The 26,050-nt window shown below is 41.9% G+C and overlaps 1 protein-coding gene across 1 annotated transcript in view; it reads left to right on the plus strand.

Annotated features, from left to right (window-relative positions):
- Positions 1–7,696: 7,696 nt before the first annotated feature.
- The window catches only part of kcnab1b (potassium voltage-gated channel subfamily A regulatory beta subunit 1b), a 32,015-nt gene continuing 13,661 nt past the window's right edge, over positions 7,697–26,050 (plus strand). The window contains exons 1-7 of the mRNA XM_022202109.2: positions 7,697–8,168; positions 8,927–9,469; positions 17,948–17,991; positions 21,858–21,895; positions 22,629–22,708; positions 23,192–23,236; positions 25,644–25,688. Of these exons, the coding sequence (XP_022057801.1) occupies positions 9,255–9,469; positions 17,948–17,991; positions 21,858–21,895; positions 22,629–22,708; positions 23,192–23,236; positions 25,644–25,688 (467 nt within the window). The 5' untranslated portion in view covers positions 7,697–8,168; positions 8,927–9,254. The remainder of the gene's footprint in view (positions 8,169–8,926; positions 9,470–17,947; positions 17,992–21,857; positions 21,896–22,628; positions 22,709–23,191; positions 23,237–25,643; positions 25,689–26,050) is intronic.

Below are 26,050 nucleotides of genomic sequence, written 5' to 3' on the forward strand. Positions count from 1 at the left end.
CCATATATCAAGGAGATATTTTTGACAAGCAGACAGAAATATCCTTGTCGGCTTTGTCCAGCTCACCTCATAGACAAGCAGGCTTCTCTCTCCGGAGCCACCAGGAGCTCAAACAAAAGCTGCCCGAGTCTTTTGATTTGTCTGTCGTCTAAGAATAAAGTTGACATCACAGGTATGGCACACAGGAATGGCTGCCTCTCTGTTGTCTTCTGCTGTGCAATTTTTATTTGTGTGCTTCTATGTCTGATTGTCCGTCTGTATTGGCTCTGTAGCACATGTGTACTTTGTTTGATACATCTGTGGAAACCTTGTTGGGGTATTACTCTAAATCACTCTGTTATCCCCAGGCATGACTGTTCAGCAAACAAATTTGGAGATCCTCTGCTGTCCTGCATGACCGGCATTGCGTTGTACTTACATGGAGACGCCAGCAACAATGAACGGCTAAATATATTTAAAGAGATTTGCTAACAAAAGAAAGCGTCCCATCCGCCTGTGTGAGACACGACCGATCTAGACATGTATCTCAAGGCGGCCTGCAGCGAGATCCCGGTGTCCAGGCAGAGAGGGGGGCTGAGGCTGGATCGCTGCCCCAGTTCTACCCAGCAGAGGCAGCGGGCAGGAAGTCGGTCGCAGCCCTCAAGCCCCACCAGTTGTCTTCCACCAAGTTTTGAAGCCATCAGACTTCAAGGGCAGACGAGTGTGGACGAGCTTCATGCGCACAGACTTTTATTTCAGGCATCTCCTCGACCTTGTGCCAGCATGGTCTACAGGTAGGATTACTGCGTTCTGTCAAAGGATGCATGCACTTTAAATAGGTGTGGTATCACTTTTCGTGGTCCCGTGTTGTGACAAAGAGCTTGTAAAAAGAAAATTACAGCACTCAGGTTTTGCTTACAATACATTTTGGTAAACATATTGATCGTTCTCTTTTATTTAATCTGCTCGAGTCATTGAGAAATATCTGCCCCCAGACAGGGTAAACGGCAGTCTTTTGTCAATTCACTCCAATTTCTATCATTTATAAACCAAAGAAAGTAATAATTAAAGATTAATTTTTCTCAGCAGGGTCCCTGTCCTGTTGAATACCAAATGCTTTCATCACTTCCTGATAAGAAAGAGTCCTCCTTCTCACAGGGAGATCCAGCACTAATTCCCCTCCTTAATTAGACTTGACGTTAAAGGCACATGAGGCCACCATCAGAAGAACTGCTCTGTGTTTCAGTGGTTTCGGTGGGCTTCAGGATCGTGGAGAGGCGGAGGGATATGAATAAGAAATAAAGACGGTCTGATATTTGAGATTTTTGTCATAGCAGAGCGAGAATGAAGTTTATTGTGTCAGAAATGTGACAGTTTTAGTTTTCTGTTGAAAAATTGAAAGTACAAGTGACTAGACTGATGTGATTTGCATGTCCGCAAGCTAAATACGAAGCAAATTCAATGAGACTTCTGTTCCAACTTTGCATATTAAGTGGAAATGGGGTGGCTTTGCCAGATTTTTTGTTTTGTTTTGTGCACAAAGAAGATAACTTTGTGTGTGCTAGACATGTTGCAGAGGTGGATTTTAGGCTTGGAGTTAGAAAGACGGTTCCCTCCTTTGTGCTATGTTAAGTTAGCTGGCTGTCTCTTGTTGGTTCATACTCAGAAAACATATCAAATACTGTGTAGAAAACATGGACATACGTAGCTGTCTGACCTGAAAAGTGAAGTCAATGTGGAAGTAACGTGCATTCTTTCTATCAGCCAGCAGGGGGCGACTCCTCTGGTTACCAAAAAGTCAGATTGTACAGAAGTCCATGAGAAAATGAATCCACTTCTTCCTTGATTTATCACCACAGCACACAGTTTTTGAATGATTTTGTGGACTTAATCAGAAGTTGCATGTCTATTTTAATACAGTATATTGTTTATTTGGTAAATTATGGTCCCATTTAGTCTAAAATGGATGATGAAACTGGATATGTTTTAGGGTGTGGCTACTTCATGAAGTTGCTACCATATCAGCGAATGTAGATTCCTTGAATTTGTAGTCAGATCCACTGCTTGCTCATCACATCCAGTTTTAAAATTCAAGTATGACGACAGCCAAATTCCAAACTTGAGTTCAAAGCGATACTCCACGAATCAGTGGGTGCCGTCACAGTGGCTACATCCATCTTATATACAGTCTATAGTACAGACACAGAAGTGGGTTCAATCTTCTCATCAAAAACAAAACGTATTTGGGAAAATGGAGAATTCTTCCTGGAACAGACTATATTCAAGATTTCTTGTCCATGTACGAACTAAACAAGACACACCTTATTTATTATTGGGCTTTGGAGGTGCAAGTAGATGGTCTTGTCACCTTTTGGTTGATCCAGGGGGTAACTGCTTCCTTGTTCCCTGTCTTTTTTTTCATCTGAGAAGCCAACTGGTTCTTCAAATTTAATCAACAGACTTGTGAGTTACTCGGCAGGAAAGTGAATAAGCGCATTTGTCAAAATGTCAAAGTCTGTCTTTATTGGTAACCCCTCCCTTCACTGTGTGTAGGTTCTCATTCATCTAGGTCATGGTTATCCAAAGTAGTTTAAATCAATCCACTGGACTTTAAGAAAGTTCCTTGAAGATGTTTCACCTCTCATCCAAGAGGCTTCTTCAGTTCAACACCAACCACCACCAGAACAGAAGAAGCCTCTTGGATGAGAGGTGAAACATCTTCAAGGAACTTTCTTAAAGTCCAGTGGATTGATTTTAAACTACTTTGGATAACCCTCCCTTCACTGCAGTTGCTGATAAATGAAAATAGTTTGCCTTGCCAAAATGTTATTTCTACATTTCACAAATCACTTTTAAACCTGCATCCTCTGTGCATCGTTAACATGCTTTACTCAGGAAAAAAAAAACATAATCCATCACCCAGCACCTTTAGGAAGAGATGTTACCCTATACTAATACAATAATAACAGTAATGTAATTTCAGAGAGTTATTTTGCATGTTTGAAATGTACAAAAATATTGATAAAATTGAAAAACGGTCAATTTATGTCTGATCTAAAATAATGTTGTAGACCCACAAATTATGCCTAATCTCATGTAAAATTAAGGCTAGAAAATGCAATTTAATTGGGGAAAATAACTGAATTTAATGATAGGTATTTTCTTAGCACCTCAGAAATATTAGCATTTATTATAGTTATTTTTTGAAATCGCAGTGTACACAAATGTTGTTTGAATAAAACTCCAGAGTGTGCTTATAAGTGTTTGTCCTGAGGCTGGCATTCTGCAGGTACCGAGTCTATGAACCGCGGAGTGCTTCACTATTACAAATAAATAGCCCTGCATTCATTTTTCACCATCCTTCAATATCCCAATATGAGGCCTTATGCCCGCTGGGCAGAGACATAAGGTCAGTGGGCATCTGTATGAGCGCACATAATAAAGATGTCAGCATTTGTCAATGTCACCGTATGCAGTGGATTCAAACTGGGATGATGATGTGGCAGAAGCTGACCTGATAATGATGCTGATGATAATAATGGCTAATGTCATAATGGTAAGTGGTGAAAATGACGATAGTAATAACGGTAATGAGGATGTTGTGGTGGGATTGCTCTGATGCTGTGGATGGAGGAGGGCTCAGCTCTGAATGATAATGCTGCCTTTTCAGTCAAAACCACATGCCAGACTTGGAGTCAAGCTTCTTGATCAGTAATTCATATATGTTTTCTGGCCCGGAGTGAAATTTGTGGTGCTTAATAACTGTGTCTATTATGTCTACACGGAGCCAGTGCCACCCTATTAGAGCAGATTAATCTACCAATGCTCCCTCTGTGGTGTTGTACGCACAATGCATCACAATGACTTGCACTTCTGGTCTAATCTGCAGCAGCGAGGAAAGACTATGGAGTTGGAGTGAGGAGGAGAGCCGTGGAAATGGTGATTTAGAGTGAAGAGAAGGAAAAAGAGGGGAAAAAAGAGAAGGGAGAAAACAGATGGACAAAAGACGTGAGCAAAATGGGGAATGGAGAGAAAAATACGTAGTGATGTAGCCGAGAGAGATGGGACTGCTGCGGCACTGACGTCATAGACTGCTTGGGAAGGTTTCCCCCCTTATTATCTCTCATTTTCTCAACAGGAGGTTTGCGCTGATAAGGAAAACCATATATTAGACCCTGAACAGCCTTTTGAACTCGGGAGTAAAACATGGATCACAAAAATCTTTTAATCGAGCAGCAGACTGTTTACAAGGCTGTAATTATGTGACACAGAATCTGATGTTACTCTGGGCTTTATCTGTGTGGATATTATGGGTACAGAAAATTACTGCTCTCACTATAAGCAGGTACAGTATTTGAGAGTACCGCAGGCAGTGCGATCAAGCTATGCCGACAGATGTTCCAAACGGCGGGAAATCCAGAGTTAGGTTACTGTAAAGGAGGGTTTATCAGTGTCCTCGATGCAACATCAAGGTTGCTCGTCTCAACATATGCACACTCACCGTATGGAGGTTTGTGTCTTAGCAACAAAGTTTCAGGACTCTATTATAGGTTCTTACTGGAGCAATTAAAACCGAGCGATATGCCGCAGGGTGACGGTATTATCGACCACTGGGGATTCCAGCAGGGGTTGTAACAGTTCTAGTTGACGCTTTTGACTGACACACTTTTAAATGGGATCAACAGGGAGGAAATGGAAGCCTTGGAGGTGCTGGTGACATTACAGTGGTGTTTGCAGCTTCTTCCGACAGCACACTCCCCTCTCCAGAGCGTTGAGGAACAACACGATCACGCCAGAACGAGGGGGTTTGCCGGCAGGATGTAGAAGATGTAGAAGTGGCAGAGCACCAGCAGCTTCTTTCAGTCGTTCGCAAAGGTTGCATGATTTAAAGGAGACACTCCTCTAAGCTTCAAGATCAGTTTACCCTTGATGTGGAAGCAAACAGTTGTATAATGTTTTATGAGGCCCTGGAGGAAGTTTTCCACAGTCTGTAAAAAAAAAAAAAAAAAAAAAAAAAAAAACCCTTGATGATGTCTCCGGAGTTCTTTCCGCTTGGGCTTTGAGACTTCAAATCCATAACAGAAAGTGTGTGCTGAGAGTAGGGGGCAGGAGTTTGGATGATGTAGGGTTTTAACAAGCATGTTTTTGACAAATGATGCCATCAAGTTGCATTTTGGGAGTTGTTAGATCCAGATTTTTTTAAATCATGGCCTATATTAATGACAAATTAAGACATCTCGACCTAATTTTGATGATTGTAATAGCTGTATTGGCTTGAAAAGACCTTTTTTTTTGACTGGAGTCTGTAGCGTTCCTGTGGTTTATATGCAATTCAATGGAAAATGAAATGAAACATTACAGGAAACGATACAGAACAGCTTATAGATTATATGAAAACCACCTCTCACACTGAACAACCTCCAAACTGCTCCTACTGACCCAGTAGCTGTCACCGACATTAAAAATGTCTGCATCCTCCTGAACTGACTTTTACAAGTGTCTGCTTGTAAACGCAATCACAACAATCTAAATAAAGCAGGGTTGGCCTCGAGGTTCGTGGAGGAATTCAATGAACCGTGAAACCCTGCATTGTCACATTACTGCTCAGTGGGGGAGGAAAGTATGACGCCGCTGTGCTTGAACACTGATTTATGCTTTATTGCACTGTGGCAGCTCAATCGGCCTGCGTTTAACATCTGCTCTGAAAAGGCGGTGCCACGGTCTCTCTTGTTAGGAGCTTGTTAGGAAGATAAGTGCTGTTATTGTATTTTTACAGGTCATAGACTGGAAGTGAGTGCTAATTACATGACCATAAAGGTAACGGCGCCGTAAAGAGCAATGTAACAGAAAGTGGGGGTAGCAAGTAAAGTGAATGCATCCCTGTGACTTCACATGTACACACGTGGACAAAATTGTTGGTACCCCTCAGTTAAAGAAGGAAAAACCCACAATTCTCACTGAAATCACTTGAAACTCACAAAAGTAACAATAAATAAAAATTTATTGAAAATTAAATAATCAAAAACAGCCATTACTTTTGAATTGTTGATTAACATAATTATTTAAAAAAACAAACTAATGAAACAGGCCTGGACAAAAATGATGGTACCTCTATAAAAGATTGAAAACTATTTGACCAGAGTGACATGATTAACTCAGGTGTGTCATTTAATTGACATCACAGGTGTTTCCAAACTTATAATCAGTCAGTCTGCCTATTTAAAGGGAGACAAGTAGTCACCCTGCTGTTTGGTGAAAAGGTGTGTACCACACTGAACATGGACAACAGAAAGCGAAGGAGAGAATTGTCCCAGGACATCCGAAAAAAAATGATAGACAAACATCTTAAAGGTAAAGGCTATAAGACCATCTCTAAACAGCTTGAAGTTCCTGTGACAACAGTGGCTCATATTATTCAGAAGTTCAAGACCCACGGGACAGTAGCCAACCTCCCTGGACGTGGCCGCAAGAGGAAAATTGATGACAAATTGAAGAGACGGATCGTTGGAATTGTATCCAAAGAGCCCAGAGCAACCTCCAAAGAAATTAAAGGTGAACTCCAAGGCCAAGGTACATCAGTGTCAGATCGCACCATTCGTCGTTGTTTGAGCCAAAGTGGACTTCATGGGAGACGACCAAGGAGGACACCACTGCTGAAAAAAACTCATAAAAAAGCCAGACTGGAATTTGCAAAAATGCATGCTGACAAGCCACAAAGCTTCTGGGAGAATGTCCTTTGGACAGATGAGACCAAACTGGAGCTTTTTGGTAAGGCACATCAACTCTATGTTCATAGACTCAAAAACCAAGCATACGAAGAAAAGAACACTGTCCCTACGGTGAAACATGGAGGAGGCTCAGTAATGTTTTGGGGCTGCTTTGCTGCATCTGGCACAGGGTGTCTTGAAAGTGTGCAAGGTACGATGAAATCTGAAGACTATCAAGGCATTCTGGAGAGAAATGTGCTGCCTAGTGTCAGAAAGCTTGGTCTCAGTCGCAGGTCATGGGTCTTCCAACAGGACAACGATCCAAAACACACAGCCAAAAACACCCAAGAATGGCTGAGAGAAAAGCGTTGGACTATTCTAAAGTGGCCTTCTATGAGCCCAGATCTGAATCCCATTGAACATATGTGGAAGGAGCTGAAACATGCCATTTGGAGAAGACACCCATCAAACCTGAGACAACTGGAGCTGTTTGCTCATGAGGAGTGGGCCAAAATACCTGCTGACAGCTGCAGAACGCTCATTGACAAATACAGAAATCGTTTAATTGCAGTGATTGCCTCAAAAGGTTGTGCAACAAAATATTAAGTTATGGGTACCATCATTTTTGTCCAGCCCTATTTCATTAGTTTGTTTTTTAAAATAATTATGTGAATCAACAATTCAAAAGTGATGGCTGATTTTGATTATTTAATTTTCAATAAATTTTTATTTATTGTTACTTTTGTGAGTTTCAAGTGATTTCAGTGAGAATTGTGGGTTTTTCCTTCTTTAACTGAGGGGTACCAACAATTTTGTCCACGTGTGTAGGTTACTGTAATCAACCAGCCTTCGCCACCTTTACATCCTACCAGAGGTGGATTTTTTTTTTTCTTCAGTAAATTACCTCACATACATCAAGTCGCATTAACTCAGCCTGGTTTCCATTCAGAACCTGCCTATCTCTCTCCCTCTCCTCTCTCTCGCCCTCTCTAAGTGTGTGGCGCCATAGTGAAAAACACTGCAGTTCTTTCAGCCAGTCAGTCAGAGCCAGTAGCCTCTACTCTCACTCTCCCTCATTCAGCGACTGGCTCAGTCTCTCTCTCTACGCTCAACACGCTGCTCCTCGCCTCCTCACTGCATCTGTCCTCCTCTCCCTAAAGTGAGGGACCATGCATCCTCCTTTCTCCTCCTCCTCCTCCTCCTCCTCCTCTCTGCTTGTCCATTACCATTCCAGGGTCTCTTTATCAAACAGAGCCTTCTTGCTGCAAAGCCGAGGACCATAAAAGCCCCGCTCGAGGACTTTGGAGACGGGACAAGGCTATCTGCCGGGGTCTGAGGACAGCTGTGGGAAACGTCTGTTGGGATGCAGATTTTGACTTTGCGGGACCTCGGCTGTCTGTTTAACGCCGCTTGATCCCTCTCAAAGTTGCAGGAGAAGACACATCAATCAGGACACTGCCTGACTCTGGCAGCTCACTGAGTGTAAGAACACTTATATCAATTAAGATTTGGTTTGTGTGTGTGTGTGTGTGTGTGTTAGTGTGCTGTAAGTGGAGGAAAATGCAGCTTTTTTGCCCGAAAACATTTGTGCATGTGCAAGTCCAAAGGGTTCTTTGAAAGCATGACCTTATTGCTTTAAAAAATACATGACAGGAATCTGTCTGTGATCATGTGTCGGCAGCACAGTGTGGTGCTGCAGCGTTTCTCTCAACGCTCCAGGTGTTTGACTAAAAGGCTAAGCCACGGCTGGAGGGCGAGCAAGACTCCCCAGACACCCGCAACTCCAGGCAGTCTGACAAAACCTTGTACACCCTCAGGAGATAAAACAAAAAAAAGGCATCAGAGATAGACTTTATGAAGAAAAATAGACTCATCAGAAAGCAAGGCTTAAGTTAGAAAAGTGGAAAATGCATGTGAGGGAAAAAAAGAGGACATATGCAGAAGGAGAGAAATGAGATAGGAAAAACTAGGGCAGAATTTTGCTCACTCCACACAATGCCACATCGAAGGAGCTTAGAGATGTGAGCAGGAGGCGTTAAACTGGGGATAACAGCGCAGAAAAAGACAACACAAGGAGGTTCCGCAGGTTTTTCTTAGATCAGTACTTCTTCTGTTTGGCAGGATATCTTTTTCCTCTTCTAGTCAAGTGCTCTTCTCAGTTTGACGACTTCTTAAGCGACTCACCCCGTGCCTCTTCTTCATCCTTCTCCCTTCATATCCAACCCCTCTCATATTTTCAGGTGGATCAGCTCAGGACGTCCGTCTCAGCTCCTCACACTCCGGCCAGGACTGCAACTCTGATATGTCTGATTTTGGCGACTGAGATTCTTCTCTCTCAAAAAAAAACTGAAAATCTCATGCTCCCATCATTCCCTCCTGTGATCTCCATATGAGATTCAGCAGCACCAGGCAGAACTGGCCTGGGCCGCTGATTTTTAACTTCACGTAACAACCACGAGGACAAAATTTAAGTTCTACAGACAGAACAAAAAGACTTTCAAGCACTTTAGGGATACAAACAAAGCCTCGTTTGTCTCGGCGCAGCCTTAGTGGCCTTTTCTAACAGCCATGCAGGTGTCCTTTGCATGTACGGACCACGGGCTGAAGGCCCCGCGTAACGGCGAGCACAGCAAGCAGAACGCCACCAGTCCCAACACAGCCAGCCAGGCCCGCGCTCGCTTCCGCACGGTGGCCCTGATCGCTCGCAGCCTGGGCTCCTTCACCCACCGCTACCACCACAACCTCAAGGAGTCCACCGCCAAGCTCACCGGCATGAAGTACCGGTACGTAAACTGCTGCTGGTGGAGACTGTGTGAGAGAGGAGAGTGAGGAAGGAGGAGGATAGTTCATTCAGTTTAGTTTTCTCCCTTCTGTAAAGTGTGTGCTGTGGGAAAAAAAAAAAAAAAAAAACTTGCCACAGTTCAGATTGTGAGGCATCTGAAAGAAAACACAATATGATAATGGAGAAAATGGTTGAAAGATTCATGAGCAGTGACAGGTGATGAGTGGGATGATGTGTGTTTGTGACTGTGTGTTTGTGTCAAGACAGACACACAAAGATACAGACTTTCTTTTTTGCTGAGCTTCAGATTTATTGGCAGCTATTATGCCACAATTAGTGGCGTCTGCAGCAAACAGCAGTTTGTGTCGTTTAGATCGTTTCAGACAAGAACACGTGAGTTTAATTGCTCGCTTCAAATTGCTTCTCGCAATTTGAAGAGGCAGATAAAAGATTTTAGTGCAGTAATGACAGATAAAAATGCCGTAAAGATAAAGTTCGTGAAGCAAAACAAAAAAGTTGTATTAAAAGCTTTTATTTTAGGCGTATTGGTTTTGAAAATGTTATCAAGTTGTGATCACAAGGGTTCCCAAAATGACTGAAATGGCTGAAACAGAATAATTACAGGCACAAATACAGAATATAATACAGAATGCTAATCATTTGATGAATGAAATGCAAAGGCATTATCAGCCACTTTTTGAATGTACTCCCATCCATGTGTACAATTAAGACGAGTATACAAATCTGATGCTCTGAAAGTGTAGCTGATCGGAACATCTGCGGCAGATGTTTGTAGTGACAAAATTAAAATGAGTTTAAGAGTTTGGTGGCAAATGTGGCTGCACAAAACATGCTGTAATAAAGAACAAATAAGTCTAGTAGTTAGAAACTTTCGCTAACGAAATATGGGTTTTAATTCAATCGATGAGGATGACCCAGAAAAAGACAACTATCACGAGTGAAATATGTAACAGATGTTGTGGCAAAGTGGACTCAGGATTCATTCCGTGCATTCATATCAATGCTTGGTTTCATTTCTAAGGTTTCAGAGTCTGACTGTGCCGCATACAGTTTCTCAATAAGCGTCCGCAGCCATACAGTACATTCTGGAAAGTGTGACAGTAAAGCTGAGCCTCTGCCGGGGGGTGAAGCTCTTCATGTGTGTCTGTGTGGGAGCTGTAACAAGGCTGGGCCAAGTAAACAATGCTCTCTTATCTCAGTGAGTGGGCTCTTAACCCAAACCGCAGGAGCAAAATAGTAGCTTTCACCTCACACTGTTCACTCACTGGAGAGGGTGACATCATAGTTTACAGTGTCAGGATCATGAGAGACGGAGAGGGGAGGATGGTGCGAAGAGATGGAATCGGGAAAGAACGAAAAGATGAACGAAAGAACCAACAATGATACAGGAAATTGGGGCACACGGGTCAGTTCACAGAAAAGAGGCAATTAGCAGAATATGGGCAGATTGGATGCGGAGCAGCTAAACGTGATAAGTGTCTGCTTGTCACACAATCTCATCTCGTTTCCATAACAACATTGAAATGGCCAACTTCAATCTGCTCTCGGCGCTAAACATGCCTGGTGACTCCATTGTGTGAACCGGTTCACCATTTAGAATTTTTTTCTTTCTATGAAGCATGTAAAATGGATTTTTGAAATTCTATTGCCCTTTTCATCACCGTTATCTCGCCTTCCCAAAACCAATAAGACAACAAAGAAGCCACAATCTGATCACTCTTGTAGCTTCTTGAAAAAACAGGTGGAAGATGTTTGCAGTAATGCTTTGTCCAAGCCCTCAGCAAATCCCTAGAAGAAAATATTGGATGAGAAATCTCATCTCTCACAATCCCTCGCTGCTCCCTGTATGTCCAATGTTTTCTGTTTCTCTCTCTTTCCAAATCTCTGACCCAAAGCTGCTCAGTTGACACTTGTCTTACTTTGGATGCCATCTGATGGGGAATCTCTTTGTCTTGAAGTGAAGCCAAGTCCATGACTAAATCTGTGCTGTACGAATTCTTTGAAGTTACCTCTGTGTGATCACAAATCACGCAGAGAATTTTCCTAAAGATGATGGCGTGTGCAATTGTGGGCGTGTGCATTGGCACATCGCATTACATACTTGAGTGCACGTATGTTCATTTGATGTGCGTGGCACTGATGCTCCACACTGGGAACATCTGAAGGCGTAGCAAGTTGAAGCAGAACAAGTAGTGTGCAGAGCAAGCGCGCATAAACTAATAATACCGCCACCCCCAGCATTTTAGTTGTCATGGGGATCCAAATATAGTGTGGTTCTAATTGTAGCGTCACCCGGTTGGAACCTTTCAAGGCTGTTTGACCTCTTCTCCCTTTAAAAATGATATACAACCCAATAAACAGCACACATGCCGGCCAAAAATGTGTGATGTAATAAAACATGCTGTTGTTGCTGGCTTCAGAAGTTGTGCGGATTATTTCTGGTTCCTAGTAGGGAAGCTTCTGGTTGCCTGGATTGAAGTTCATAACGGTCATTAGGCAGCAGAAGGCCTTTTGACAGTCCAGGAGGTTTGGGGAAGGTTCCGCTTGGTTGGTTCAGAGCTGCGCTGCAGATGGGCATGCAAAAACCCCGTCTGTTGGTTCCTTCGAATGCAGGCTTATCAGCGGCAGGCAGAAAGAGGCATCCTCGGCCGTCGATGCTTACATCAGTGTGCCGACAGTGGGAGTAATGAATAAAGCATCCATGTAAAGTGTTTTTTGTGCGTGTGGAAAAGCCAGAAAATGTGCTTTATACAGGTCATTTCTAGGTATTCCACGCTTTGTTTTGTCACGCAGTTGAGGTGAGTGAAAGTTTTGCTGAAGCTGTTAGGAGTCTGCTCCATTTGTGTGAGTGAAGCAGCCTCAAAGTGAGTGTCATTCTTGCATCCATGGATGCATCTGCTCTGCCGCCAGCTTGATCGTTTTAATTAAAACTTTTCCTCTTTTGAACCCCTCGATTTAATGAACCGGTCGGCTATCAGACCTCACAGCAAAAACACTGGTGTGAGATAGTTTCGCTTGACACAGGCATTTCTCCTGCTTCACCTAAATCCTTCACAGCCGAGGAATTTATCTCAAAAGTCGAGAGCTTAAAAATGACCGATGGCGTGCATTTTATCACTGTCAGAGTCAGGAACTACTTTTCTTGTTACTGTTTGTTAATCAACTCTGTCAAGGACATACTATTACATTCACTGCCAGCTCTTTTTACATATAAGAAACAAGTCGGCAAGAAATCTACATTTTTCTGTGCACCATCCAGACAATAAAGGTCCCATACCGTGCTACTTTTCAACAAATTAATCAAAGTCTCACGTGTCTTTACAGTGTGTCTATCAGATTTTTCAACACAAATTACTGCAAAATAAAAGGTTCACTTCACCACAACTGTGAGAGTCCTGGTTTTAGGGATATTTGAAACGCTTTGCTCTGGAAACTAATAGGCAGCTGCTGTTACCACCCCGTTCAGGAAGAAAACTCTCTCTGTGTCTGTTTTTTGACAGCCAAAGCTGGGCTGAGAATGGCAGAGAAAAATGTTTGCTTACTTCAACAGCTTTTATTTTCCACCTCGAAGTTTATAACAAGGACAAAACACAATAAAAATGGATTTTTTTTTTTTTTATCATAGGGGACCTTTAAGTGAGCATTAACAAGATGCATGGACACTGCAATATGCCATTTTTAGGATTGATGGAACCAGTTCCTCTGTGTGCTTGACCACAGAAGATATTCTGTTGTTGTCATACATCACTGTTTATTTAGCTGTTGCTGTCGGTGTGTTTCGAGGTGAAGCTTGGCCTTATGTGTATGTGTGTAGGTGTGTTTGCGTGCGTTTGACTTGATGCATGTGTGCACTGGTGGAGCCCATCACACTGCTTTTGCTTAGAGACATGCCGTTTCTGCGTCCTTCCACCCTCTGTGCTGTTGTTGTTCTTGCCCAGTTTTTCATCAAAACATCTACATCAACCTTCAATAAAATAAATGCATTTCATGTTCCAACATCGCTTACTTCAGTGCTTGTCTCCGTCGTTCTGCTGTGATGTGTAGATCTAATAATATGAGCCAGGGTGTTGCACAACAGGAGCCCTGCAGCATGAAGCTCCGCTCAGCCTAAAGACCAAACAAGCCCCCGAGGAACAGAACCACACAACTAAAAAGCCTGGAAGTTTGCACGGACTTAGTGCAGTTTAATTAAAGGTCACAGCTAAAGTGGTTTACTGTAAGCACAATGGTTTTATTAAAGTGTAGCCTTGCAAATGCAATTTTCGCTTTGTCTTTTGAAGTGGCCTCCATAAACAGACGGTAATCACAAAGATAATTAGAAGTGATAAAACACAAAGAAAGCCCTTCCACATGTGCATAATCGTAAACGAACAGAGTTACTGTAAATTGCAAAACAATGCTTGTTGGCTGAGCTGAACAAACCTAATAATGTGATAGGATTGATCGGAGCCTTGTTTTTCCCATCTTTACTCCTATTTTATGCTTCAAACGTCACAAACCGATCTAACAAAAAATACTTTACAATGTATTTTCTGTTACTGTTAAAGAAGCCATAGGAAGTGAGGGGTTTATGGTGTATCTGGTGATTTTTTTTTTTTTTTCCCTGTTGCCTAGCTCTCTCTGAAATTCACACCATACTGAATCAACCACTTCAGATCTGCCCACATGTTTTTCAATACAGGGTCAACCAGCTACTCGCTACAGTCATGGGTCTCCTCTTAAAATAGCTGTTTCGTGTGAGGTTCTCTACCCATCAGTCACTTGAGCGATGTTTCAATTAAAGAAAAAGAAACGTCCATGCATTTTGTGTATTCTTCCAGACCGCAGTGAAAACAGTGTGTATATTTAATAGTGTTTCTGTGAGCCTGTGTGTATACAGCATAAAAATGAAAGAAAAAAAAAATGAAACCAGTGTTGACTTTGGCCCTGTAGAAAAACAAAGCAGAAAGTCGTGTCTAGACTCTGGCTTTTTATTACGCACACACACACAAACACGCACATTGTGCAGAGCCCTGTGGGGAGCTGGCTGTCATTTCCCATTTCCCATTCTGTGTCATATAGAATGCTTTATCTGTAGAGGGCGTTTGATCTGCTGAGACTCCAGGCTTGGACTTGCAACTCTGCAAGCATCAGTCTATTGCTGGTGTATCTCTCTTTCTCTGCTTGCATTGCTCTGTCTCCTTGTCTTCCTCGTCCATCAGTGTCATCAGCGCTTTTTACTCCAGCAACTCGGCAAGCAGTTTTTTACTTCATATAATCACTCTTTTTCCCCCTGCAAAGTCCTTGATTTCACTTCCCTGCATTCTTCCACCCACACAAGCCTTGCTTTTCTATACATTTACACCCGCCTTACTCCCTTGCGCTGAATTATTTTGATAACAACATTATGGTTTCCATCAAGAGAGCGAACCGAGGAGGTAGGTGTTGTCTAATCCTTCCGCCCATCAAGGTTGGCTTGTGTGGGTTTCCTTCGTCTGCAATAATCCCCTGCGAGTGAGGCTATTCAGCCGTTTGCTCATAACCTTAACAATAGTGTTTGCGGACAAATATTGATCTGAACAATCCAACATCGGGAAATAAATCATCAAAAAATATACTCCAGTGTGACTTAGGAGCCATTTAAGTGCTTTCCAGGAAAACAAAAACAGCCGTCTTCCCTCAATAAGGCCATTCCTCCAAAGGTTTGAACTCAATATTAAACATAATATACCAGCCAGATGTTCATCTTTTATTTCAGCTACAGATCCACTAAGAATAGCACAGGCAACATACAGTAGCGGCTCACAGGATGTTCATAAGTGATGACAGGTTTGTGTGAGGGGGCGTCGTCAAATGACTCATTTGTCATTTTACTTCAAGGCTTCTTTTGGGCATCAGCCAAGCATGAGGGGCCGAGCACCACTCACAGGCCTGCAAAGTTGTTTATCTCCAAGTTTATATAGGCAAATTTTCTCCTTCTTTACGTTATGATTTACAATATGGTATATAACATATTCGTGCATTTGCCTCCCAACAACCCTGTTTTTCTCTCTGTCTCACACACACGCAACCCACTTTCTCTTTAACTTCAAGTTAAGCATTGTTTTTGTCTTTGTTGCAAATGGCACACTGTAATCCCCTGAATCATTAGCTTCTTTAGCAATGTGCCTCTGCTGCCTCAGACCTGGACAGATCTATTAATGCGCTATAGTGGGCTGCGTGGTTAATAATCAGTGTTTTTCTGGGGTGTCAGGAAGCGGCAGCACCGGCTGAAGACGCGGAAGCGAGGCGCCTTCTCCGGCTTCTTTGTTTTTTGCTATCATTAAGACAGCTGGTATGCATTTAAAGCAGCCCACAGGCGCCGCGAATTTAGCTTATGGTGGAACTCCTGATACAAAGTTAGCATTTTGCCATCGACAGCCAGCTGTATTTGTAAATGGATTTTGCTGCCGGCTTGTTTATTGTGAGAATAGTTTGCATGAATGAGCCACTGTAAACAGGAAAACAGAATCAATGAAGTCCCGAGGCAGATTGAAATACAATTTGCAACTATTCAAGGCGTTAAGGACTGAAAGTAACTTGCAAAAACGTGCAGCAGCGAAACACAGTCGTCGGCGTCAGTGAGGTTTGTCCTCAGTAGCCCCTGAAAACGAACACACACAGATTGAGTCTAGAAGACACTTCTAACCTACAGTCCCACCCTTCCCCCACACTTTCATGGATCAGAGCTCCCACTCTATAATACATCAGAGAGATGGAGGATACAATATCCAAAACTCCTCCACCATATTAGAGACAAGAACGCATCCCACGGTTTGTGACAGCAGTGAGATCTGTCTCTTACTTTGCTCCTGTCATGCTGTTATCAGTCCTTTAATTACATAATGCATCAAACAATCCAGAAATCTATCAAATCACTCGATATGTAAACATTTTCATTTATATGTTTTCGGTCTGTTACGTTGGCAAACTCCTGACTCGATGACTGATGCATCCCCACATTGGACGCCCAATTGAATTGGCTAAGGGCACAGTTGGACAGCACGGGCTCGAATTAGTCCGCCTTCATCTCGACATAGGCACAGGCCATTAGTTGTCAGGCACAAAAAAAACGAATGTTGGATTTTTCTTTTTAAAGGCCTCATTTGTTGCAATGAGTAAATGCCTGCAAAGCGGAGTAGAAACCACAATTAGAGGTGGTTTCTGTTCCTACTATATGACCACTTCCTCCTCCTAAAACAAAGAGGTTTGCTTGTGATGCTGATCTTGTGTGCTCATGTGGCCTCGATGCTTGTGTCAAAAGAATGTGTCTCAATTTCACGCCGTTTGCTTCGCATCATTTCCACTATTGGATGACTGTAGCCGCCCTTGCACGGCTGTCGATTCCCTTGTCACGGTTTTTTTTCCACCTGCAGTTTGCATCCATCACAACGTGGAAAGGCACCTGTGGCGGCTGGAGGGTGCGCAATCTGCTCCGGCTGCTATCGTCTGTGTTTAGCAATTAAACGCTCGCATCCATTGAGTTCTCCTCTCAGCTGGACTTGGTTTGGCACAGATTGAAAAGTAGGATGCAAAGTGGAGAGCGGAGAATCTGAATTAAGGGTGGAAAGGGATCTGATGTTTGAGTTTATCTTCCGTGGTGTTAATGAGAGTTGAAAGTGCCTTATTGCATCGCTGCAGATCAGTTGGATGTAAATTAACTGTTATCAAGGAGACATATTTCAGGGGCAGCAATATTATTGCACAGTTGATAGGTGCAGGGATTCATTAAGGGAGCAGAAAGAGGAATGTATGTGAGGATCTATCCTGAGGAATGCCGATATGATACAACCTCGGTGCTCGTGAGTGAGCTTAGTTATCTGCATTGTGTGGGGAAGGTAATAAAAGTAAAGCCTGAGGACTGAAGTGCTCCCTGTTGTAAGAGGATGTCGAAAAGCTCCGAGGCAATAGAGTGAGGAATGAAGGGGGAGAAGCAAAGGCCGACACTTGTTAGGAAGTATTATACTAAACTTTCTACTTCGGCAGTGCAATCAGTCATTGTTTTCTCAGTTATTAGTAAAATGTTTTCTTCCAGAGAAGGCGGGATCCGTTCGATGGACTAAATCAACTGTCCTCCTCCTCTGTAATCTCTCAATTATGATTCACGATTGCTGGCGACAAAGGTGACCCTCTGACTCAGTGAATCTCCTTCTGATCAAACATGGCAAGATTTCTGTTGCTACTAAACCCTACATACTGAAATTACAATTGATTTTTCTCTTATGCTTTAAGCAGAGCAATTGCTATATGTTATTTCATTTCAGTCTCTGGAGTTCTAATTTGGAAGCAACATAGATTTTGGCTTATATGTTGATGCGGAAACAGGCCCAGAGCGAAAAACGTGTAGGAGCATGTAATAATTCCCTTCATCATTTGACTGATGACATCGTGTGTTTAAATACCACTGGTTTTCTCAGTCATGCTTTGTTTTTCTTCACAGGAACCTGGGGAAATCTGGGTTGCGTGTCTCCTGTCTGGGGCTCGGTGAGTACATTTAATTAGCATTAACAAATGGCAAGTGTGTAATGATTTCATGAGCATCCGAGTGTGATTCAGCTCATCTGTGCGCCTGAGTGTGTGCAGAGAGATTGTGAGGTTGCCAAAAGAAAAGAGCCAAACTGAAGGGGACAGTTTTTTAAAAATTTCATCACATCATTTCACCCCATTCAAAACCTCATGCATCTTTTATGCGTATGGAAAGTCATGGGAGACCACAGAAAACTGTTTGCAGAGCATTAATAGTATCCCTGTTAATAATTAATCAATGGCAGTGGCTTCAGCAAACAAGTTGCTCAATTATCACACATTTCCAATGCACACCAGTGGGTAAATACAGTCATTCATCTTGAGAGGACTGATTCATTTAGTAAATCTCTCTCTCTCGTGTGTGTATGTGTGTAGTTGTTTTTATGCATGTTTTCTGTTGCAGTGTTGTTGTTGCTTGAATGGGGGGTGTGTCCCTGAAGACAAACTAACTTGACAAAGCGGAGGATTGATGCGGTACTGTCCATGCCCAGCAGACATCGAAGAAAATCTTTAGAGGAGGTAGTTAATCATCTCCTAGTGATTTCTCACAGATTTGTCCACAGTATACCAAGCAGCATGGAGGAATAGTGGAGAGGAAGAACATTCATCAGCTGAGGGGAGTGAGCTTCGAACCTTGATATTGGCAAGCCTCAGCCGTGCTGTAGTGCCCTTGAGGAAAACATTGATTCCTGCCTGTGCCAGCTTTCTCTAGAGGGGAGAAAGGAAAGGGAGAATTCCACTGTGCAGACGTGTGGTGTCGCTTTTGGCATTTTGATTCTGTGGGATTTTTGTGCTTCTGTACCTCAGCTGTTTAGATAAATTCTAAAGAAATAGTTTCACATTTGGGAAACATGCTGTCACTTTCTTGAGGACAGTAACTGATAGAAGATTCTCACATCTGTGCACTTATCGTGGACGGTATATAAAGTTGACATCTCTCACAGGTTTTGAGCTCAGTGTGGTAGCTCCAGCTGTCACTATCTTGGCAGCACCTGACTCCTCCTGAATCCCGGCTAATCCAAAACTGAGCAGTGAGTTGGAGGGACAGTGGAGCTGATTCCTGCCAACTCTGTAGACCATGGACAGTCCTGTGACGGCACCCACGTTTCACTCAAAGCACTCCCTTAATTATGCATGACTTCAAGACAAATTAACTAGTGAGCTACTGTACATGATAATTCACCACTTGTACAGCTGTCAAGACCTAAAAGCATTTTTTTGGAACCAAGTTATAAACATATTTATTCCTGCTCTTTAAGCTGGTCATTTTAACATGAGGGTCTATGGGAACTGACTCACTTTTTGGAGTCAGCCTCAAGTGGCCGTTTGAGGAACTGCAGGTTTTAGCAGTTCCGCTTTGGCTCATTTTCAGCCCAGCAGTCGTTGCTTGATGACAAGAAGGAGCTACCACTAGCATCCAGCTAGTTCATTTTATCACAACTACTGGAAAATATTTCAACTATATATAGAATATTTCTTGGCGGGGTAGAGTTATTTTTAGGTGCTCATAAAGACATGGCAGGGACACAGATCTTGTCCTCTCCCTCAGTAAGAAAGTGAAAATCTGTACTCCCCAAAATGTGTTGCCTAAAGAATACAGAAAGTGCTTCTGCATTATTTCCTATTAGATCAGGTGACATAAGATTGACAAGAAAACAGTAAAGTTGGAGCAAAAACTGTGAGCCTGCAGAGCCTTTAATCACTTCTTCCTATTCCGTATCCAGTACATCACTGCAGTCAGTGTATGTGTGTGTTTTTACTTGTGTGTTGAAACAGTAAGAGTACCTCACATGACCCAAGACTAAATCCGACCCTTGATACGTAGGTGTTTATTGCTTGCTATTACTTATCTGTCCTGTTTTAACTTTTGACAGACGGGTGCTGTCAGTCTCTGAGCACCACTTTAAACTTAGAAGCAAAAAATAAGGAAGGATAAACCAAATTATAAAACATGTTTCCCTGAGTGGTACTTCGGAACCTTTTAAAATGTTGAAAGGAAATGAGAAAAATATAGATTAAACTAGAAATCCAAGTATGTGTCACCAGAGAGCTGCAAAGAGGATAAATGTTTAAATGTTTGATGTAGTGTTGCATTAATTCCTTCCAACAGCTGCTGTTATGGAGGCAGTAGGTACCTTGTTTCACTGCTTCATTTGTTAAAGTCTTTTATTAAAAATGAGCAGCAGGTAGTAATTTGATAGATTTTGCTTCGGCCATTGCCAGATTAAAATCAAACGGAGCCTACGCCAATCTGCTGCTGTGCTTCTGGTGCATTTGGCTACGGATTTAACGCCAGCTTTTCCATTATTTCTTACTAGTGGGAAACAGTAACAAGCTTCATGTGACAGGATCAGGCCACAGAAGACTGGAAGGAGAATATAAAAATTCTAACACAAACGATGTTCTTCCTGTGTTGTTTGAAGGAAGAACATGGGCTGGAAGTGCATCTGTCTATGAGCAGGAACAGTATACATCAGTGCAGTTTGTGCATGCTAATTCTGTTAGACCATACTGGTGTATTTCACATGCTCATTGTTCAACAGAGAAATATGTAAATGTGCCAGAGTTACCCATATAGACTAATTTCCATTTGTTTTTTCGAGATAAAGCAAATAGCGACCGAAACTTGCGAGCTGGGAAAACATGATAAAAACCAAATCTGTGCAGCCCGTTTGGTTTGTGGTCACAAACTCTATTGACATGTTTATATGTTTTAGCATTCTTAACAGTTTGTTCAGTTCAGGAGTAGTACCTCTGTGTTTTACACATGATTTTATTACATCTAAATTAAGGTGTAGTCAGTTTAGTGAGATTACTCATTATATTTTTCTGTTTGGAAGCGGTTTGTTGTTTTGTGCAACTCTGCGTTTAGATTTCAATATCATCAGCATATAGGCGGATCTCTATAGACTGTGAATGTGGTCAGAGTACGGAAACCTGTGGGAAAGCAGTATAAAATCAATGTAAAGAGTAGTGGATTCAGTGCCTTGGTTCAGTGCTCTGGATTTAGTTAAATAATGATATTTGTGTGCATAGCATTATAGTAGTTTTATTTCTTTATTAAAGTATGTATGTGTGCACTTATGTTTGAGAACTGGGTGACTGACATGAGAGATATTTTGATGGCTGATGCAATAATAATGACTGTTTCAGAATTGCTATTAACAACATCTTTTAGCCTCTTTTGACAATTGATAGTTAATATAGTATCTCTCAGTGCACACCAACATTTTTTCCAGAGAGAAATTATATAACAAACAGATTCATCTGAAGAATAAAACATGATTATAAATTTCCCAGCACCCGAGCTACTGCCATATTCCAGATGAGAAAAATGAGGATGCAAATAAATAAAGGCTAAACATGAGCCAGCGTACCTGTCATCGCAGGTTAGTAATGCAGGTTAGTCATGCAGGTGGATGACTGTGACTGGTTCCTGGGGAGTTAGCAGCTCTTTACTCACACGTCAGAGCTGCCCAGAGAAACAAACACAAAACACCTCCAGTGAAAGCACCTAAAAAGACCTTTGACGTAGACTAAAGTCTGCATGCAATGTTTGTCACTAATTCACCAAAATTATTTTGTAATTTGATAAACAGCTTTTCATGTAATCACTTTACAGAATGACACACTGTGGCTTAAAATACAAGAAACTCATTTCTCTCTTAATCTACTCACACTCAACTTTGGCTGTGATGGCTTTCAGGCAGGAAGCATTTGTGTCCGGTGTCCATGCCAAAAATGTCAAATTAATAATAAATGAACATCAACGACTTTCTCAACATGCAAAACGTCTCATGTGTTTTCATATTTTCCCTCAACAGGAACATGGGTAACATTTGGAGGTCAGATCTCTGACGAGGTAAGACTTTATGTCAAATCTATTATTCAGCTCATGAACAGATGCTGGCTTTCATTTCAGACCCAGCTTGATCCAAATGCAACTTTTGAGCATTTGTGACAGTTTACAACACCCAGTTTGCAGAACCCATGGGAGCAATTTAGTGTAACTGAAAATAAAATGGTGTCAGTGTACCACAGTAATCAGTCTGGTATCAATTTCTCCAATGTCATAGCAGGCTGTTAAGTCCCTGTTGGCTCTACCAAGGCCAAGTGGTAAGGTCTGATTCCTGCCTGTCACAAGTTATTAAGCAGAGGACCACTTCCAGTGCCCTGATCTGGCCTTGGAGGGAAGAAAACACTGAACTGGCGACAGCTCATCACTGTCCGGTGACCACTGGGACTGACTGGCACACAGTCACAAATAAAATCACCAAAACTAAAGAAGGAATGGATACAGACGGAGGAAGTCATCCTGACAGAACTGGCCTTCCAATCTGATCCCATCTTCCCATTTCTGAGTAAACTGCAGGCTCGAAAATTAGGTCAAAAAAGTCGGGGAAATAACAACTTTAAACAACAAGCAGCCCGTACAGTTTTCTTGGTGATGTGTATCTAAGCAGCAAACACATTTACTCTCCTTCTGCTTCTTCGGGGAATTCCCTTCCTTTTTGAAATGTAATTGGGGTAATATTTATAGGAGAATTAAACCAAAGTGAGGCTCACTAGGGGAAACTTTTTCTTCCCTGTATCAGGTGGCTGAGCAGCTGATGACTATCGCCTACGAAAGCGGGGTCAACCTGTTCGACACGGCTGAGGTCTACTCCGGGGGGAAGTGAGTGATGCCTCCCATTTTGTTATCCGTCTCACTTGCTCAAAGCACTGTTCTGGTCTTGTCAGCTCTTTTCCCCATACGGCACGAGACGTTAACAAGGTTTGGCCCCAGACCAGGAATTACGCACCTGAGGAGGCCAAAAATGAAAGGTAGCTGAGACTGTAAAGCGATTTACATAATGTTATTCATCACTGGAGGCGCCCCATTATGTTCACAGCTCCATCTAACTTTATAGGCCTGGACACCGTTGAGGTGAGTAATGTGGGACGTGCAGCAGCTGCGTGGGGGTAAATTAAATAAAAAAATAATAAATCCAAGCATACAGTAGAAGAGGCGTTCATCCTTTATCTTGTACTCCTTCTGGTTTTTAATCAGGCAGTCATGCTGCTGATGTGTGGCAGATAACGCTCACGCTTACAAGCTGTATAAGAAGTGGCCATCTTAGATTTAATCTCATTGTGTTTTGTGTATTTTTCTTTACAGAGCAGAGATAATCCTGGGAAACATCATCAAGAAAAAGTGCTGGAGGTAAAGTGTAGTCTCTAAACAAAGCAACGACATGTAATGGTTTAAAAACGTATTTTAGATTTTATATAGACGATATATGGGCATTAAACTCGTAAATGTATGTTATGAACATGCTATTCCAAATCTGTGGGCTGTAATTTGCTGCTTTGGTAGCATTCACTCTTCCATGATGGTTTGCTACAAGACTGTGGTGCCTTGCTGCAGGGTTTTTTGCTCCCATTCTGTCACAGGAGCATTAGTGAGGTCAGGCACTGATGTTGGGTGATAAAGTCTGGTTCACAGCTGGCGTTCCAGTTCATCACAAAGGTGTTGGATGGGGCTGATATTATTTCAGCCAGAAAGTCATCTTTTCTCGGCCTCACTTCGTGCATGGAGTCTTGTCGTGTTAGAATAGAAAACGACTTCAGGAAATGCAATATTGTCCAAAACGTTTGTCCCTTTTTGGCCTGGTGACTTAAGATAAAGCAATATTTAATTATAATCCCTCGTCACAGGCGTTAGTCTGGGCCCTGGACGTTTTCCTAACGTTAGGCTTTGTTTCGTTTGAGTTGAGTTCTGCAGCCTACAGAGGAAAAAGTATTGAGTATTTCTGTTAAAAAAAACTAATGCAACAGGGGGAAAGAAAGATTATATTAGGCATATTGAGCTGTATTTATGCTTGCTTTGCAGGTATAATTTATGCTATGTTCATCATGCTAGTTTGCAGTGTTAGCATGCAAAAACAGGAAGCTGCGATTTATTTCATAGGTGTATGGTCAGAAGCAAAATTACTGGAAATCCTAATGTGATGACGCTTCTAGAGGAAGTTCTTAGGATCTAATTATTATAATTCATACTGTGGTCACCATGAATGTCTGTGTCAAATGTCAGTAAAAAGAACAAAAAAAAAGTTTTGTTTAGATGCCATGGACTTCTGAAAATAGTTTTATTCTCATCACTGAATGGCTGGATGACAGAGCAGCATGACCATTAACATGGCTTCAATCAACACAATTTTGTGTAACAGTAGATTTTCTTATTCTTTCAACTGCCTCCTCAGATTTATACTTCACTCATCAGACATGGAAATGTAAAAAAAAAAAAAAATATATATATATATATAGCAAGAGTATTATTATCACTGTAGATGAACAATAACTGACAGAACAATCCCATTTTTAGGTAGAGTATTGGACTTTTTTGTTTGTTTGTTTTTGTTTTTGTTTTTGCAGCAGGTAAACTGTAAAATATCTGAAATCTTTATTTCTTAATTAGAGGAAAAAAATTTGCATAATAAACAACCAGCTCATTTTTGACTATTTTATGCATTTACATTACAATTGCAGTTTTTGTAGATAACTTCTGGAATGACAGACAGTGGCTTATTTCTACTATAATTCTCCATTAAATAGTATCAAGTATCCCTTTTTATTAACAATATAATAATTAAAAACTTAAAAAGTTTTTAATTATAGACTCACCTCCTTTTCAGAAGAACCAGTGTTGTGTTTACAGTTTAGATACACATAACGCAGATAAGGCCCAGTTTTCTGTTTATTTTTAAACTGTGGACACACTGTTAATTAAAAGGAAATTTCTATTTTTAATTACAAGACAAAATCTGGACAACGAGCTGCCAGCATCTTTATTTTTGTTTCTTTCAGGAATGACTTTGTGTGTATGTGGGACCCCCTGGTGCTAGCTTTCAGTTTCCTCATCAGTGGAATCAAGGGAGCTTGTCCAAACCGTTAAAAGCAGCTCAACACTTTTAGCCATGCCATGTGTGTGTACAATATGTTTACATCTAATATGTCTGTGTATCTGCTTTAAAGCACTCCATATAGTAAAATTAAGTGTTTGAAGATGCAGAAAGTGTATCTTCCTCACTTCTCTCAGGTGGAAATTTGTTAATAAGCTCAAATTCACTGGAAAAATCCCCACCTATCCATGAAATCCAGTCATTATCTGGAACACTAAAAAAACATCAGATCTGAATATCTAACCGAGCAGGCGTTGCTGAGTGACAGTCTGTCACGCCACAATAGAAAGCATCACTTTTCTGTACTGAATGCACCGCCACACTGCAGAGATAAAACCCCAGTTATGTGTATCGCCCTTCTCCACATCTCATGCCAGCTCTCTGCCTGCTTTCACCTCAGCTCTGGATCTGTTTAAATTATTGATCATTCAAGCATGGGGGATTTTATAGTGAGGGAGCTATCTTGTTAGACTACAAAGAAAAGAGTCCCATCTACGAGTCTTCATATTAGATAAGTTACATGTTTGAAAAAAGGTGCAGAGCTGGTCTGAGTCTGTGAATGTCGTCATGCGCACATGTAGCCACAGTCATGAAAACACACGTCTTTTTGAGACCATCTTTAAAGTCTTTTTTTATGCCCTTTTGATGTGTCTGTCTGTCTTCCCTCAGGAGATCCAGCCTGGTGATCACCACAAAGCTCTACTGGGGAGGAAAGTAAGTGTGTATGCATACATGTGTGTGTCCAGCATGTGAATTTCCCTCCTCAGATGTTCAGACTATCTCCCAACAAACAGGCTACACATTAAAACTTTTGCCTACAGCTGCAGAGAGCGTGACATAGGATCAAACATTTTAGAAAAAAACCACAGGCACATGGTCATGGATGGCACGCTCAGAAAACATGGCCACGATTCTGTCCCCGTCGTCCTCACTGCCTCGGCCATCCTCCTACTTCTTGCCAAACTGCCAACAGTCATATCTACTTGTGCCGTCATGCTGACGTATTCTGCTCTCTATCTGCACCAGTCACGTTTCCTCTTTAAAAGTCTTCAGGCTTGTGCTGAGAGGAGTCCAAC

This window comes from Acanthochromis polyacanthus, chromosome 9 (genome assembly GCF_021347895.1).
Source record: "Acanthochromis polyacanthus isolate Apoly-LR-REF ecotype Palm Island chromosome 9, KAUST_Apoly_ChrSc, whole genome shotgun sequence".
Classification (NCBI taxonomy): domain Eukaryota; kingdom Metazoa; phylum Chordata; class Actinopteri; family Pomacentridae; genus Acanthochromis; species Acanthochromis polyacanthus.